The sequence below is a fragment of the Argentina anserina genome, chromosome 6 (assembly GCF_933775445.1).
Source record: "Argentina anserina chromosome 6, drPotAnse1.1, whole genome shotgun sequence".
Classification (NCBI taxonomy): Eukaryota; Viridiplantae; Streptophyta; class Magnoliopsida; order Rosales; family Rosaceae; genus Argentina; species Argentina anserina.
In genome coordinates, this window is record NC_065877.1 from 26,046,158 (window position 1) to 26,064,642 (window position 18,485).

General features: G+C 36.9%; 1 protein-coding gene and 1 pseudogene across 1 annotated transcript; both read left to right on the top strand.

The window, feature by feature from the left end:
• The first annotated feature begins 1,995 nt into the window (after positions 1 to 1,995).
• Positions 1,996 to 10,334, top strand: LOC126801122 (protein ROOT HAIR DEFECTIVE 3-like). Its single transcript, XM_050528588.1, has 23 exons — positions 1,996 to 2,129; positions 2,862 to 3,011; positions 3,333 to 3,399; positions 3,487 to 3,589; positions 3,898 to 3,968; positions 4,094 to 4,157; positions 4,247 to 4,312; positions 4,476 to 4,523; positions 4,605 to 4,667; positions 4,774 to 4,830; positions 5,172 to 5,330; positions 5,453 to 5,521; positions 5,610 to 5,701; positions 6,403 to 6,481; positions 6,793 to 6,958; positions 7,263 to 7,387; positions 7,625 to 7,887; positions 7,992 to 8,088; positions 8,181 to 8,345; positions 8,699 to 8,803; positions 9,170 to 9,264; positions 9,345 to 9,441; positions 9,935 to 10,334. Exons 1-23 carry the CDS (start codon positions 2,126 to 2,128, stop codon positions 10,163 to 10,165), a joined length of 2,436 nt encoding a protein of 811 aa, XP_050384545.1. The 5' UTR covers positions 1,996 to 2,125; the 3' UTR covers positions 10,166 to 10,334.
• Positions 10,335 to 13,242: 2,908 nt separating this feature from the next.
• Positions 13,243 to 17,905, top strand: LOC126797165 (uncharacterized; annotated as a pseudogene).
• Positions 17,906 to 18,485: the final 580 nt, after the last annotated feature.

The following is an 18,485-nucleotide window of genomic DNA, read 5'->3' on the forward strand; positions in this document are numbered from 1 at the left end:
TTCCTAACCTTCATCTTCATTTTCTCATGTTGGTCTTTACCTTCGATTCATCCTAGCTTTCTTATATTTTTCAGATTCTTTAGGTTTCGTTATAAAATAATTTGCAACACAATAAGAAACCAGCAAAACCTACACACTAAATAGAGAGAAACCGCACAAAAAGAGTCATGCCTTCTTCCGCAGCGCACACTCTCAGTGTCATCATCGTACATGCTCAATATGATCTAATGTCTGGAGACAAAGGGCCTAGTCGGAGGACGGGCTATGAGGAGTTGGTGTTTCCGTCTCGATCGAGACTCTTATGGTAGGGGAGCATGGCGGTTCAATGCGAAGCTACTATAGCAGAGAACAAATCACATACGACATAGTGGGTTCATGATGGTATTGTAAGATCGAACCTCAAACCTTTATTTTTGTACACTCGGAGTATCTCCAACAGATTAGGTATTTTAGAGAAAAATGAGATTTTGGAGAAAAATTATCAAATTTTCACTCCAACAACTTCTTAATTCTATTCTCCAAAATAGAAAAGGAAATGAAAGATGAGAGATGATTCTCCATATTTACAAGATTTAGCAAAAAATTGTACATAACCAAATATTAAATGATACACTTTCTCCAACAATTCAAACTTAGATTACAACAAATCAAAAATATGAATAATTAAGCTAACAATATAAGAATATACAATACTTTATAGTAATAATAAATGATAAATTGAATATTTTATTATTGTAATAAATGTGAAATCTGCAAAATATGAAAGCATTTGGAGTTTGAGCATGAAAATTTTAAATTTTTTGAAATTTACTTCTCTATTTTGAAGAAAATATAGAGAAGTTGTTGAAGATGTTTTTAAACTACTCAATTCAATCTAATGCTCAGGTGAAATAACTGACTTCTGGCTACTGCCTTGGACTTTGAGGACGATCATTTTAGGTAACTTTTATATGTTTATCAAGGAATGTTGGTTTTGTAGGTCGAGCATATATAATACCAACTTATTATGTTGTAGGTCGAGCATGTAACTCAAAGAAGTTTAAATAATGGTGAGAAATAATATCGATGTAATTATTAATTAATAGGGTTGAAAATGCCAAAAGGGGCACAAGGACGGCTCCGACCTGGACGTATCCCCACCCTGCCGCAAATCAAACCGTCGTCTTCTTTTTGTTCTTTTTTTTCTTTTTGTTAAAGGACTGCGGACCCCACGTGGGAGTGGGTCGGTGAAAGAATGTGTGTTGTCTACAACGTGACTGAAACGAACCGATTGAAATTTTAAATATTAAGTTTTCATTTCTCCTTGGTTTTCATCCAATCACAATTGCTGATTTGGCAAATATCTTAAACTATGCAAATTCCAGTTTTTTTAATGCGAAATTGGACTTGCAGTTTAATCATGTATCACTGTATCCTACAAAGAAAATTACAGTTGATCAAGACAACAAATATATAAAATGAGTTTGTCTAATTGAAAATGCTAGGTTATAATTTAAGTTTACCTTGCAGAAGATTTTTTAGTAATAAAAATTTATTGACTCAAACCGGTTATACGATCGATGATCACACACTCACCTGCTATTATTTCACAAACTAAAAGTGAAATTCTTTTTATTTTTTATGACAATGATAAATGTAAACAAGTTCATACAATACTAGACATATTATCAGATGCTATCAATGCAATCAATCAATTGAAGAATTAAAATTTCGGTAGATTATATGTACACCGTATCCTATACGAGTTCTTAGAACTTTAAATATCAACAGATGCTGAAAGCAAGTTTCAAAGCACAATATTATTAACCATTAAACAAAAGCTTCCTTTCAAGGAATTCTTCTACAAAAAAGAAGGGAATTATTCTACAAAACGAGGGTAATAAAATGGGTAAAAGCTGAATTTTCCATTTTCTACCTAATAAAGGAAAATGATTTAAAAGTAAATAAAGGGGGAGCATTGGAGCAAGAAAGACAGTCGCGCCCGCTTTTTATATTTGTTCTTAAAAAAAGGAAGATCAATCTCTCCTCTGAGTTCTCTCTCCCTCTCAACAAACCGATCTCTCTATTCTCTTTCGCTCACGCATTTCCAACCTCCCTGGGATTTAATTCTCCCCCAGCCAAAATTATGGGTACTTTCCCCTCTGATTTTCATCGGATTCTTACCACCATTCCGTTTTATATTCTCGTTTGATTTCTGCGGTTTTTTTGTTGTTGCTTTTTTGCGTTACGAAAATGATCGCTATCATTTGGAGATTGTTGTTTTATGTAACTGCTATTTGAATTGATTGACGGTGATGGCATTGATCGAGTTTGATGATGTTAATTTCGGGATTGGAAATTTTATGTTAATCTCTTCTCTAGGGGAGTTATTGCTATGAGAATCTAGGATTGCAATGTTCACCAGAAAACAAATGAGACAAGTGGCAATTGATCTTTAGGTTGAGACTATGGAATGAATCAATGGGATTTTGGAGGGTAATGTTACTTTTTGGCTTAGTTCAGGTTAGTTGAGAAACCAAACACCAAATGTAAAATGACTTTAGGAATTTGATGACCTGTCAAGTGTTCTTCGCGTTGTACTCGGTGCTTAATATCAACGGGAGCTTTCCTATTTGTTTTCCTTTTGCATCTGTTGAGGATACTTTCGTAGAAATATTTAGATGATGAGAAAATCATGTTTTTTTTTTGTTTTACAAGATTTCAGTTTTTTTATCAGGACTATTGTATTGTGAATAAACAAGCGTAATCTGTTCATGTCTTCCTTTATTGTGAAGTTTTTTTTGGGCACATGGTGTGGATTTTGATGCCATTGTTTCTGTGTTTTTTTTTTTTTTTTAACATATTGTATCATTCTTGTTCAGCAAAGAGTGAGCAATGTTGCTCTACTCAGCTTATTGATGGAGACGGAGTATTTAATGACACCGGAATTGAACAGTTTATAAAGGAAGTGAAATTGGGAGAATGTGGACTCTCCTATGCGGTAGTCTCCATTATGGGACCTCAAAGTAGTGGTATGTATTCTCATATGTGTTCAAGGTTATTAGGATTTCTTTTTTCAGTGTAGACTTCTGTTGGGGTTTACGTATGATGAGATTAGGGCCTTAAACTAGCCTCTTGTTGAATAAACTCAAGCTTTGAAGCTTTAATGAGACGGCATACTATATCTTAAGAAGTTCTTTGAATTTGCCCTACAATTTCTATGCCATAGTGTTCATTTTCCCCTTAGTTTTATTATATTATACAGATGCATCAGTAATAGTTGCTTATTAAGCTTATGGATGTGCTGTGTTAAATTTTCTCACCTCCTCTTTCTCTCTCTCTGATTTGGCCAGGAAAGAGCACACTGCTGAATAATTTGTTTGCTACCAACTTCAGGGAGATGGACGCTTTTAGAGGAAGGCAAGACATAATGCTCTGTGTTATGTTTTTTGAGTAGTGATCAACTTTATGAATAGACATAGTTAACTCTTATATTGATTATTCCAGGTCTCAAACAACAAAAGGGATTTGGTTGGCAAAATGTGCTGGTATTGAGCCCTGCACTCTTGTAATGGATTTGGAGGGTACAGATGGGAGAGAACGGGGAGAGGTGATTTAGACACCTGCTTTTAGTTGTCTTCAAATTTGATTTATGATTACTTGAGAAGCTCCTGTATCCAAAAAATATAATTAGATCCTGTTCATGACCCCTAGTGCATTCATTGCTTGAAACAATAACTGTATATGTTGCATGCATTCTGTGTGTGGTTTTCTGCCCCCACCGCCTTACCTTAACTCAAGCAATATAGAAAATTATTTTTTCTGCTGATCCTCCATTCAATTGGAGGGTTTAGGCAGATGCTGGAAGAAAAAAAAAAAAAAAGTCTTTGTGCTGATTACTTGGTTGTTTGGTTTTAGGATGATACAGCATTCGAGAAGCAGAGTGCTCTCTTTGCTCTTGCTGTTTCAGATATAGTGCTCATTAACATGTGAGTTTTATTTCCCTTTAGTAGTTTCTGGCGATATGTACTCCCTATGACTTCAAATGTTCCCTTAGTAATTATGCTTTGTTTCTTGCATCTTCGTATGAGTAAATTTTAGCAATGTTTATCAGGTGGTGCCATGATATTGGCCGTGAGCAAGCTGCAAATAAGCCTCTCTTGAAGACTGTGTTCCAGGTATCATATCCATACATTTTGTATGTAATACGCAGCCCAAAGTTTATTTAGATTGGTTCTTTGAACTTAATGCTTGAATTTGCTAACAGGTGATGATGCGATTATTTAGTCCACGTAAGACAACTTTGATGTTCGTCATCCGTGATAAAACAAGGGTATGTTTTTCTGTTAGGATTTTTTTTCATCACTCGGCACATCACATTTTTCTTTGTACATGATATTCATATTTTGGTGTCTTTTTTATTGGGTTCCCTGGAACAATGCTTTCTTCAGCCTAGGTTTAGCTTTTGATAATGTGTCTATCTCTTTTGTTCGCAGACGCCTTTGGAAAATTTAGAACCTGTTCTTAGAGAAGACATTCAGAAGGTGACGTTTTTGTTGTACTTCATTATTTTATTTGTAATTAGTGATCGGTGGTTTCTAACATTGGTTCAACCATTACTTCAGATATGGGACTCTGTTCCGAAGCCTGAGGCCCACAAGGATACGCCACTGAGCGAATTTTTTAATGTAAGATCTCACTTCTTTGACAGATAAGTTAAGGATGTCGATATTTTTTTGGGGAAGACCATTCAAGATCTAATCATGTGACAATGTTCTATTGATGATTGACCAGGTTGAGGTTGTTGCTCTTTCAAGTTATGAAGAAAAAGAAGAGCAATTTAAAGAGCAGGTATGCATTTGTTCATGTCTGTATGGTGCCACAACGAAAAATTGTTCTTCTTTCTTTTCTTGCAGCCCTCATCTCTCTCTCTCTCTCTCTCTCTGTGCCTGATTCCCTGTCTCTGCTCTGTCGTACCTTCCCCAGCCCATCTCACTCCCTGTTGTTGCCTTCCAGTGTTTGCATAAAGAACCGAATACTCTGATTTTAGTTTTAATATGCCAGGACACTGAAGGCAATTTTTACATTGTTATGTTGTTTCGTATACCCAGAAAACTAGATGAAGATTACAACTCTTCTTTCTTTATTATTACTATTTTTTTAATGTTTGGAACTTGTGAATAAAAATCTAGGTTGCTAGTTTGAGGCAGAAATTTTTCCATTCCATTGCCCCTGGTGGGCTTGCTGGAGACAGACGAGGTGTTGTTCCTGCTTCAGGGTTTTCTTTCAGTGCACAGCAGATATGGAAAGTCATCAAAGAAAATAGAGATCTTGATCTTCCTGCCCACAAGGTAACTGTGGATATTTTCTATTTTATGCATCTATATTTAGTATATTCCTTTTTTTTTTTTGCTTGTGTTCATGTCATATGTGTATCATCTCATAGAAGTCGATGTATTATTATCACTTATAGGTCATGGTTGCAACTGTACGTTGTGAAGAGATTGCCAATGAGAAGCATGCTGCTTTTGTAGGAAATGAGGTATGTATTTCATATATCTGCACATTGCCATCTTCAAATCTAGTTGACAATTTAACTTCATGGGCCTCGAATTTTGTTGTGATCACAGGAGTGGAGTCAGTTGGAGCAGGATGTTCAATTAGGCCCTATTCCTGGCTTTGGGAAGAAGCTCAGTTCAATCATAGAAACGGCTCTATCAGAGTAAGTATCTATGATCGATCTTGATTTCAGACTCTTACAGTTACAGGACATTGTCTGATCTGATGAGAACTGAGTTATTTAAATCAACCTGTGAAGACCCTCTTAACTGCTTAGTATGCATTTTAGTGATATCTATCTATGTTTACATGCACACACACACACACACATGCATTTGCAGGAGATTCATGTTTCTGATAGTATAGCAATGCTTTCTCAAAAGCCCCCTCAGAGTGGTGGGTATCTAGTGTAGTACATGATATTTTACAGCTTGGTATGTGGCTGCTCACTGATAGTTACCATGGAACGGAGAAACAGTCTTAATAAATGAAGAAAAAGAAGGAAAATGAGAAATGGAGAAATGCGGTTTAGCTGATACATCTGTTATCTTTTGTTTTTTGGTGAAACTCATTTCTTTGTAGGACATAAATACCCTTTAAAAAGCTCTAACATGTTTGAATTGCTTTTTTCTGTGTACACTTAATTTTGTCTGGGTTTCTTTTGGTAAATAGGTTTTATTTCTATTTATCCGAATATTAACTTGAGGTGCATAATCAAAGAAATGAAATGCTTGAAAATCTATTGTATGCCATTTCTTTCTATTGATTTAAGGAATTTAAGGTTATTGTCTACAAGCACCCTTTGACCTGTATTGTTGAATTTGTTTTTGTTTAGTTTGTTAATTTGGTTACTTTTATAATTAGGTATGATCAAGAAGCTACATATTTTGATGAAGGTGTCAGATCTGGGAAGCGCAAGCAGCTTGAAGAAAAGTTGCTTCAAGTATTTTATCTCTCTCTCTCTCTCTCTACACCCTAGGTCCCTCCGTCTTCCCTTAAGCTATAGATGAGTCACAACATTGAGCTGTTTCAATTTATGTAGCAATTAAAGGTTAAGTTATGTTTGCAGAATCCTTGATTATGGTTATTTCTGCTTGTCACATCCTTGAATTCACTATGCATGTCAGTTAGTTGAACACATTCACAGTATATGGGAGGCCTTAACAGTGCGGCAGAGTTGCCAAATTGATTTTACATAGTATGTTCCTTTTCTATATCATTGAATCTAATTATCAATTTGATTTTTATGTCTAGCTTGTTCAACCTGCATTCCAAGCTTTTCTGGGACATTTGAGATCGGGTACTCTGGATAAGTTCAAGGAAGCATTTGATAAGGCCTTGGATAGCGGAGATGGTTTTTCTGTGGCTGCGCGTAATTGTAGTGAATCTTTCATGGGACAATTTGATGAAGGATGTGCAGGTATGGTGTGAGAATGCCATTAGAGAAAGTTGAAAACTAATGTATAAAATTCAATATGTGAGAAGGCTTTGAATCCATCATGCAAAGAAGACTAGAAATCCGACAACTATCATTGTACCATGCTTTAAGAGGGGTACATATTAAGGACAAGTTGACTGAAAGTAAGACTTATATAAATCGATGTTTTCCAGGGGCAACTGGGCTAGGCACAGAACAGATAGTTGAATTTGTTTCATTTATTCATGAGTTCTATTTTCTTCATCATCTTTGAATATAAATGTAATAGAACACATTGCGTTTGCAGATGCTGTTATCCAACAAGCAGACTGGGACACATCTAAAGTAAGAGATAAACTTAACCGTGATATAGAAGCTCACATTGATTCAGTTCGTGCTGCCAAACTATCTGAAATTACGTCCCTTTATGAGGTATAAGTATTTCCTTGTGTAAAATAATTGGTGTGAGAATAATTATAAACCTAAGCAAGAATATGACTGCTTGAACAGCTATGTGCTACTTTTCTATAGGAGGTTGATTATTTGGTTACTTTGTATTGGATAGACTGTAGTTTGGAGAACGCTTCATGAATGAATCTTAGTCTCTTTATGTTTATTGTTGACTAAATTATCCGGCGTACCTGGCTGACATTGTAACCTTGTTTACAGGCAAAATTGAAGGAGGCCTTATCTGGACCAGTGGAAGCACTTCTTGATGGAGCTAATAGTGAGACATGGCCTGCAATAAGGAAACTTTTCAAGCGCGAGACTGAATCAGCTGTATCTGGGTTCTCAAGTGCACTTTCTGGTTTTGATATGGAGAAACAAAGCATGAATAAACTCCTTGCAAGTCTAGAGGCATATGCAAGAGGCATAGTGGAAGCAAAAACAAAGGAAGAGGCCGGAAGGGTTTTGATCCGTATGAAGGACAGGTAAGAAATGGTCAATTGGCATTTTGTTCAATGGATATTTTAAGTTTCCAGAAAAATTGAGACTGTTCATTTACCATAGTTTTGATAAGTTAAATTTCCTATAGGTTTACTACGCTATTTAGCCACGACTCTGATTCAATGCCACGTGTTTGGACTGGGAATGAAGACATCAGGGCAATCACCAAAACTGCTCGTTCTGCAGTATGGCACAATATATATTATAATGCTGTGTTACTACTACAGTTTGAGAATTTGACATGAAGCAATATTAACTATTTTCTTCACTTTTTCAGTCCTTGAAATTGCTTTCGGTTATGGCTGCAATTCGGTTGGATGATGGTGACACTGATAATATTGAGAAAATTTTATCTCTTGCCTTGGTGAATTCCAAAAATGCTGCTGCCAAAGATAGGAGTATCACTACGGTTGACCCATTGGCCTCTAGCTCTTGGCAAGAGGTGACTTTTCTTTTCCCTGGAATTTATTTGAGTGGCAATCATTAGTCCTTTTGGAAGTTAGTTATTTTAAATCTGAATCAACTGACTATATTTGTGTGGAGGTCATGAATTAAATTAACAGAACATACGTGCATGGCTACATATATCTGTTTAATAGGTTGCTCACCATTATCAGCTTGAGCCTGATTTTAGCTTATGTAATTTTACCGCTGTGGAAGATGTAGTTGTATGTCATCAACTCATCATACTTCTTCCTCTTCCTGTTATCTGCTCATTCTGCTGTACCACAGGTAGCCTATTTTTCACATCTAAGTACACCAAGTAGCTTAAACTTTGCTCTCTTTTGTTTACAGGTTTCATCATCAAAGACATTAATCACACCTGTACAGTGCAAATCTTTGTGGAGGCAATTCAGAGCAGAGACTGAGTACAGTGTTTCTCAGGCTATTTCAGCCCAGGTATAATCAATCATCTCATGTGTCGCTAGATTTTGTTTGGTATGTGCTGTAAGGGTAAAGTTTCTCCCGGAAGACGTGTACAGAATCCTGTTTGTTAAATAAATGAGGGCTGCTAGTAATTTTTAGCTTTAGGCGTCCAGTCTTGCTGTTCCTGTGCATAGATGATAACTGTTTATTGCATTTATCAGAATCAACTCAATCAAGGTTTTGTATATCATGGTTGGTATGATCAGATTGACATGGTTATCATATTAATATCCTTAGTAACCCGACATCTTTAGCTTAATATTCCTTTAAAATCCTTGAAAAAAAAAAATCTTAGCTTTCTACTAGTACTCATACCTCCACATGCTGTTTACTTTTCAGGAAGCCAACAAGCGAAATAACAACTGGCTACCACCTCCTTGGGCTATTCTTGCCTTGGTTGTCCTTGGGTTTAATGAATTCATGACACTCTTGAGGTATATACTTCTCTTGTACCTAGGATAGATAGAGTTGTCAGTGTTTTCTATTCTGATCTATATTTGTATCTTCATGGCAGAAATCCTTTGTATCTGCTGGTCATCTTCGTTGGCTTTCTACTCTTTAAAGCACTATGGGTACAACTAGACATTGCTGCTGAATTCCGCAATGGCGCCGTGAGTGTCTTACTTCTAATTGTTTTTTGTTTTCATCCTACTTGATCTATTTGATTTGCTTCCACGGGGATGGTGGTTAGATATTTAGTTTTGGTCAACCATAAGCTATTCTTACATACCAAAGTGGAAATGTCTTAGATTGAAGGTAATTATAATTGGATTATCAGAGTACTAGTTACTTTTATGGCTCAGTTTTAGCAAAAAATCAGCTTCCCTATATGAAGTATCGCAATGTTCAATTTGCCAAAATTTGATCTTTGAAGCGTGTTGGGGGCAAATAGGTATATTTTTCAGTTTAGTGTGCTGAATTACTGTAATAGTTGGCTAAATGATATGACTGGAATTAGGATTAGCTGCTAATCCTTGTTCGGTTAATGATCTGAACATGAACTCCGGTTATATGCTCTCAAATATGAGAAACTTCAGTAGTTTTTTTCCCCTGTAAAAGTTCTTAATAGAGTTGCACTGATAACTGATACCTAATGTGCTACAGCTCCCGGGACTTCTCTCTTTGTCTACCAAATTGGTGCCAACTATTATGAACATGATGAAGAGATTAGCAGATGAAGGGGGAGCAGCTTCTGGGCCTAACAATCCTCAAAGAAACCAAGCATCAGCATCCAGAGGCTTAAGCAATGGTGCAAATGCTAGCAGTTCCATGTCATCCACTGCTTCATCGGAAGTGACAGAATCTGAATACTCGAGTCCTACAAAACAAGAGTAGTGATTATATACATCATTTGTTTGGAGATGTGGTATTCTGAGCATTTTTGTATGGTGCAACCCACATAATATCCTCGTACATCAAGTCTGAGCGTGTTTGCTTACTGTTACAAGGATGTAACAGTAATAGTTTTGGTGGCATCGATTTTTGAGTTAGTGCCGCATATTTGGGGGGGGGGGGGGGGGGGGCGCTTTGTTGTGATGAAGCCCCATCAAGTAGCATTTACAGTCTTAGGTGTTTTTACCAAAGGAGCTTTCAGATTATGATATTGAGGTCTGTTGTTTATATTGATTGGAATCATTTTTGAAATGCAAAACTTGTTTTGCCTGTATCATACTAATAGCTCGTACGATCGCATCAACGATTAATGTGGTGAATGAGTAACAACAGCTATCATAAGCAAAAGAGACGAGGGTCTTTCACTCATGGTGACCAAGTCTTTTTATCCCTACAAGTTGAGGGTCTTATCACAGTTTCTCCATAGGGGCGCTTAACCCAACTGCAATTTGCCACATTTAATTACACCTCCACTCTGTGAAGTTAACCCATAACCGAACCTAATTGCTGCACCTCAATTTAGGGTACTTATACGATTGCGACATCACACCTCATCACCCAAACAGTCTCTTTCCAAAGTCCAAAACATTGTTATCTACTGGATTCGCATGCATGGTTGATGTGAAACACCTAAAGCAGGAACTAAGTTCATGTTCGGCTGGAAATAATCTAATTGAAACACCACGGTTAGTTTGGGATCTAGCTGTACTTGACATAGCCCTTAGTAACTTCGACCACGTACATAACTGAGGCTGCAGACCCATGTCGAATTGTGGCTGTAAGATGTGATTTCAATTCCAACCTAACAAGTTCTGAATCCAGGTCAGTATCATCAAACCCTTCTAAAATATATATATACACACACACACACACACACACACACACACACTACAATAGAACAGAAAAAAGGCACAAAGAAAATTACAAAAGTAAAACACAAAACCAAAAGTTGTTGTATTATCTATAAGTTTGCTCTTAGAATTTTATATTCTTGTTCCCAAGACTAAATCCAGATGTTTAGTGGTTGTTTCTTGTGGGTTTGCACCAGACAAAAATATAAACATTTACATGTGTTTATGTAACAAATTTCCTTCCCAGTTTTGGTTTTCGGCTCTCTCTGATCAGCAGGAATTCTTCTTTCAAGGTTGAGAACCATTTGTTTCAGAATTGTACAAATACTGTAGAGATACTTGGATCCAGTTCATATGACATTTAATTGAAGGGACCATGAACAGCCCCATATCGCTCACAAGGCAATGGCATGCGTAGTCGCGTACCGTGCATTACAATAAGAAGGATATATAGCTAGATAGCTAGGGGGTCCGTTACGCTCTGACCTCTGCCGAAATATATATTCAATGCTAATGATACGAATTTTCATGGACCGCTCAATCATTCAATGAGGTAATTTAAGGAGGAAGGGACTAATGATCTCGACTCGATCAATGCTGTGAGGGAACACTTGCTCTTTCGAACAACCGCGCATCTTAAAGTTGATCCTGGCTTTGCCTCTATGCATCGTGTCTCGATCAGTCTTCTAAGGTATGCATGCTAGCGACCTGACATTCGACAACTGCTTAACTTTGGCTAATCTGCAAGCTTATAGCTAGTTGATTTCAGTGTTCGATTCTAAATATTTGAAAGTTATGGTCATATGTAAGGCTTTCTTAAGGGTAGGTAAGTAGCTTTGAAATTGATTTGCTTGTTGATCGAAGGTGTCGACAATCTGTTAACTAAATCCTGCACAACTCATATGCCCTTTCTTCGATATCGTGAGCTCGTTGTAATCTGTGGCTGGATCTGATCGGCCATGCCATTTAAAAGCGTGCAGTAGCATTTCTCATTTCCTTGCTACCATTCTTAAACTTGCTGACAAGTGGAATGAGCTGCTAATTTTTCCTTCATACATATGCGCGATTAGCATTTCGATCAAATATAAAAACTTAACCAATATGATCATATTAGATGACCACATAACTGAATCATCAACTAAGAGAAAAATAACTCACGGATATAGACATATAGTACGTCGAGGAAGACCACATATTGAAAAGCAGTTGTAAAAGAAAACAAAAGAAAGTTGTGAAGGTATAATGGCGGAACGTGCAGTAGTTAGTATTGTAGTTGTGGGAAGTAATATATGGTTTCAGAAGTTAGACTGAACAAAGATAATAATGTATGTGTTGCCTCGTGAAAATTGATGAAGGGAAACAGTAGTGCTTCTCAACGAGCATTGATGGCGGTATGTATACTACTCCCAATCTACAGAGCCGGCTCATGTGCAATGTGGGCACACGCACAGGGCCTCAAGTTTTCAAAGTGTCTTTAATGTCCACTATGTATTTATAATATATAAACTGTAATTGTAAATTAATCTAAAAGTCAAACAAAATTCTCTAAAATAAGATTCTTGTCGGAAAAAGAAGAAGGGTTTAGTCTGTTCAAAGACTTCTCTCATCCAATTTTTCTCTCCTCTCCTTATTCACTTTTTTCTCTGCCGATCTGCTATTCTGCCATACAACTCATATTTTCCTAATCGTTTCAATGATTTGGATGGAGGACTGAGGGTGAACAAGGCAACAAGCAATCCATTTATCCTGCAATTTAGGGGCCTCATTGATCTATTGATTCACTTCTGTCAAGCTGAGTTTTCACTTCCCAAATCTCAATATCCCATTTGTGTATCTCTGATTCTCTCATTCTCTAATTGTTATTTTCATTCACATTGACTAAATTTTAGAATATGGCTCCTAAAAGAAAAGGTTTGTGTGGATATGCAAAACGTTTGATATCAAAGAGAAGAATAGTGTTGGAGAATTCTATGAAGGGAAGTATGGATAAGTTCATCACTAGAAAAGAAAAACGATTGGGTGAAAATAATGAGAATTTAGTCAATGAAGAGGCAGAAAAGCATAAAGAACCAGAAATTTTGGGTGAAATAAATGAAAATTTAGTCAATGAGGAGGAAGAAGAGCTTAGAGATGTAGAAAGTTTGGGTGAAAAGAATGAAAATTTAGTCAATGAAGAGGCAGAAGAATGCAGAACAGAATGACAATGTGATTCCCATAAGTATTTTTGATCCAAGAAATTGGGATAGCTTGGATAAAGAATTGATAGACCTGTTGGCAGAAAAGGGTCCTCAGAGAGATCTTTCAATCGAACATGGTCCTGCAGATAAGTTCAAAAGACGTTTCAGCTCTAAGTTTTACACTCGATATTTAGGAAATGGAGAGAAACATGACAGAGAGTGGCTAGTCTATTCAAAGGAGCTCGATAAAGTCTTTTGCTTTTGTTGCAAATTATTTAAAAGAGGGCCAATGAGAGGTCAATTATCTAATGATGGGATGAATGATTGGAGTCATCTTGGCAAGAGACTTAAGGACCACGAAATGAGCGTTGATCATCTCTTCAATGCAAATACTTAGAGGGATTTGCGTCTCAGATTGGAGAGGCATGAAACTATTGATAAAGCTTATCAAAACCAAATTAGGAAAGAGAAGGAACACTTGAGGAATGTGCTAAGGAGAATAATTGCAATTGTGAAATTTCTTGCCAAATACAACTTAGCTTTTCGTGGCACTAATGAGAGGCTTTATGAACCGGATAATGGTCACTTTTTGGGTGCAGTTGAGATGATGGCAGAATGTGAAGAAGTGATGGAGGAGCATTGTCGACGCATAATCAGTTCTAAAATTCATATCCATTATCTTGGTCACAACATCCAGAATGAGTTGTTGCATATGATGGCTGTTGAGATCAAAAGTGAAATCATAAAAAAAATAAAATGTGCTGAATACTTCTCTGTGATTCTCGATTGCACACCGGATATTAGTCACCAAGAACAAATGTCTTTGATTCTTAGATGTTTGAATGTTTCTAAGAGTCTAATACAAATTGAAGAGTTCTTCTTGGAGTTTCTACATGTGCATGACACTTCTGGTCAGAGATTATTTGAGGAGCTAGAGGCTGTGTTACATTCTTTGAATCTTGATATCAATAATGTTAGAGGACAAGGATACGACAATGGGTCAAATATGAAAGGGAAACACCAAGGGGTACAGAAAAAGCTACTAGATATCAATCCTAGAGCATTTTACACTCCATGTGGTTGCCATTGTCTAAACTTAACTCTATGTGATGTAGCTAATTCTTGTGGGAAAGCAGTAGATTTTTTTGGAGTCTTGCAACGTATTTATACCTTAATTTGCAGGCTCTACAAAACGGTGACAAATTTTGAAAGACAATGTAAAATGTCTGACTCTCAAACCATTATCCACTACACGTTGGGAAAGTCATATTGAGAGTGTTTGTAATAACCCTAAAATTTCAAACAATTTTAGTTGATTTGAATTCTATAAAATTTCGAATTTTAATTAGAATGAATGTGATTGGTTGCGACGTTATAAAAACGAGAAACGGAAACGGAAATGTTCTCGGAACGTTTAATTAGAAAAACGTTACGTTTCCGCAACGTATATATCGACGTTTATTCCGTCTCTCGTTTGCAAAAACTTCCTTCATGAAAGCTGTAGAGCTCGTCGATACGAGTTCGTGAGTATGTGACGCGTTCGAATCGGACGTCGTACGTAAAAGTTATTAACGACGGAAGTTAGTTTCCGATTTTGGAGGGGGGTATAAAAGGAAACGTTTTCAGCTATGGTTCCCATAATTGGAAACCCATTCTTCCCTCTCTCACCCCACCTCCTTTTCTTTCTCTCTCCCCAATTCTCCTTCTCTCACCCTCCGAAAATTCTCTCGCCGATCTGCCTCCCTCCGAGCCGCCGTGACGTGCACTGCCCAGCCCAACGTCGTCGCAAGGACTCCCACAGCCACCCTCCAGCTTGCCAGCCCGTGCCCCGCCATCGCGAAGCCGCTCGGACGTCTCCAAGTTTCTGTTTTTCTCACCGCCGCATCTAAGCTCGCCTCCGGTGGTTTTCGAGTTCCAATCGAGGTGAGGATAGCCTAGGTTTGTTGTTGTGATGTTGTTGTTGAATTTTTGTGTGGAGTTGTGATGTTTTGGTGAAGATCGGAGGTTGGAGATGATGGAGGCGGCGCGTGTGAGGGCGTGGGAGGGTCTAGGGGCGGCGTGAGGCCGTGGGGAGGAAGAGGAGGAAGAAAAGGAGAGAAATGGGGTGGCGGTGGCGTGATACGCGCCGTTGGGGGTGCCGGCGCGTGGGTAATTTTGTAATTTATTTTTACGTACGGTAAATGTAAATGTAAATTTTATTTACGTACGGTAAATGTAAATTTTATTTACGTACGGTAAATGTAAATTTAAATTACTTTTACTAAAGGTAAAAATAATTTTGGAAGGGTAATACGGTAATTATTATTTACTGAGACAGTACGTACATTTGAATAGTATTTATACGTACAGAAATACGTAAACAGCATGTACTCGTACAACTATACGTATTGGATATGTATTTGTACATTAATACGTGAATAGTACTATGAATAGTAACCGTGAATAGTAACACTGAATAGTAACGCTGAATAGTAACGGTGACCAGTAAATTCGTAAAACCGAAAATTGCTGAACAGTAACCGATTATTACTGTTTCGGCATTTAAAGGTTTACGAAAGGTTTCTAAATTCTTTTCTTATCTTTTCAAGGTGATCGATAAAGCAAGGAATTGAATTATCTTCGGAAATTGAGGAATTACGCTCGAGTCGATAAGGTGAGTAAAATCTCACTTATTTACGAATCTACCCTTGCGGTGATTCAAGATTTTGCAAGAGTTTTTAATATTGAATTACGGCATGTATACAATATAGTGGATTACATATATATTGTATAAATGGTAATAAGTACATATATATATAGTTTGCTATATTATATACTGTTATGAATTCATTGGAATTGGTCATTTCGAATGACGAGAATTAAATATTGAGTATGTGATTTTAACGTTGTGATTTGTTAAATCGTTTTGTCTTCGGGCGTGTTAAAGAAATATGACATGTATATAATAAAGTGGATTTTATATATATGGTATAAATGGTAAATAGGTACATATATATATATAGTTTGCTATATTATATACTGTTAGGATTTCGTTTTGTGAATTATGATCAAGTGGTGATGAGAATTATATATTGAGTACGTGATGAAATTTGTACAATAATAAGTAGATTATTGTACTTGTTTATGTCTTCGGACGTGTGTGGCATGTCGGAACCTAGCCTTTGGTCGGGCGAAAGTTACGATATAGTTAGAACTCTAGTTTGTCTGCCGGACATCAGGTAGCGAGGAGGTTGCCCTATGCCGGGCGTTGGGTAGCGAGGAGGTTACCCAACGTCGGCGGTGTACTATATGAGGGGTAACAGAGGCGTACCAACGCTCATTAGTACTCGTATTATAAATGCATTTGGACAAACAGAGGGGTTGCCCAACTTCTTATGAGTATTTTCATTTTTATATTTTCGGGACAACCAGATGGGCCGTCCATTGACTCATGAGTGCATTTATATTTGTTAATTGTGGATTGACATATATAATGTTATGCGAGTTATATTTGTTTTATTTTACTCATACGAGCTGTAAAACTTACCGGGTTTGTGTTGACAATCCCGGTGCACCAATTCGATGGTGTAGGGGATACTACTGCAGGTGTCGATTAGTGGGAATCGAAGGACATCTCTGGGGACTTGAAGTCGTTCATTATCCTGCTTGTGGTGAGATTTCTAGAGTGGATTTGTGAGTGAGAATTTTGTGAGCATTTATTTCGTGAGTTTTGTGAGAGATTGTGAGGATTATTACATTTCCATTATATGTATGGATTATAAATTGGTTTGTAATAATTGGTTTGTCTGAGTTGTATTGTGAACTCAGTAATGATCCGCTGTGACATTTTAAATGATTTCGAGTTCATTAAGATTGTTTGGTGCTTAGCGACTTTAAAATTTTGAGTTTTTTTTAGCTTGAAATTTTGGGGTCGTTACAGTGTTAAGCCTCTGCGATTCAATGCTCTTCATATAAGAGAAGCACTATTTCAGCTGGCAGATATTGACAAGGATCCAAAAATTAAAAGTGGTGCAAAGTCGATTGCAACTAATGAGCTAGGTGACTTTGAATTTTCGATGAGCTTGGTGATATGGTATGAAATATTAGATTCTTTTAATACTGTCAGCAAAGTGCTCCAATATGATGATATGCAAATTGATGTTGCCATAAATTATGTGAAAGGTCTTATTGCTTGGCTTGATCGGTTTAGAGAATCTGGATTCACAAATGCACTTAAGGATGCTAAAGATATTGCTGATACATTAAAGGTTGCTTCTGTTTTTCCAGAAAGACGTCAAATTCAGAGGAAAAGATTCTTTGATGAAAGTAGCAATGAGCCATCACCATCACCATCATCTTCAGGTGAGGCATCCTTCAGAGTGCATTATTTCATGTTTATTATAGATCAAGCTAAGGGCTCATTAATGAGAAGGTTTGAACAATATCAACAATATGAAGATATTTTTGGGTTTATATTCACTTCTGAATCTTTATGTTCCATGCATGATGATGATCTAAGAAATGCTTGTATTCATCTTGAGATTACTTTGCGACATGGAGAGAGTTCAGATGTTGATGGGGAAGCCTTATTTAGAGAACTGAAATTGTTAAGGGAGGTATTACCTGTGGGAAAGATGGTTGCTGCAGATATATTAAGTTTTTTTTACAAGAAATGAATACTTTTCCAGTTGCTAAAATTGCTTATAGGATCTTGTTGACGGTGCATGTTACCGTTGCTTCTGCCGAGAGGAGTTTTTCCAAGTTGAAGTTATTGAAATCTTACTTACGATCAACTATGTCGCAAGAAAGATTAAATGGACTTGCTTTAATTTCAATTGAGAATGAAATGCTTGGAAAGATTAGTTGTAACAAACTGATTGATGACTTTGCAGCTAAGAAGGCAAGGAGAAAGATATTCAAATGAAAGCCTAATCATAGGAGATGAGCTTAGTAAGCCTTATTATTTTGTAAGCTTAATTTTTAATCTGAGATTTTGTAATGAATGTCCAATGATTGTTGCAATGGTTTTCGTAATCAATTAATATATGACTTTGCAAATGTTATAATTTTAAGTTTTCAATTGACTTGATATGTGATTTGAGTTTAGGGCCGCATTTTAAACTTTCGCACAGGGTCCCCGTAATGTTTGAGCCGGCCCTGCCAGCCTACATAGAAAGTTCATTTTTTGAACTAGAAGAAACCACACATGAAGTATTCGCACCAATAGTACGTACATATCGGTGATATACTACTAGT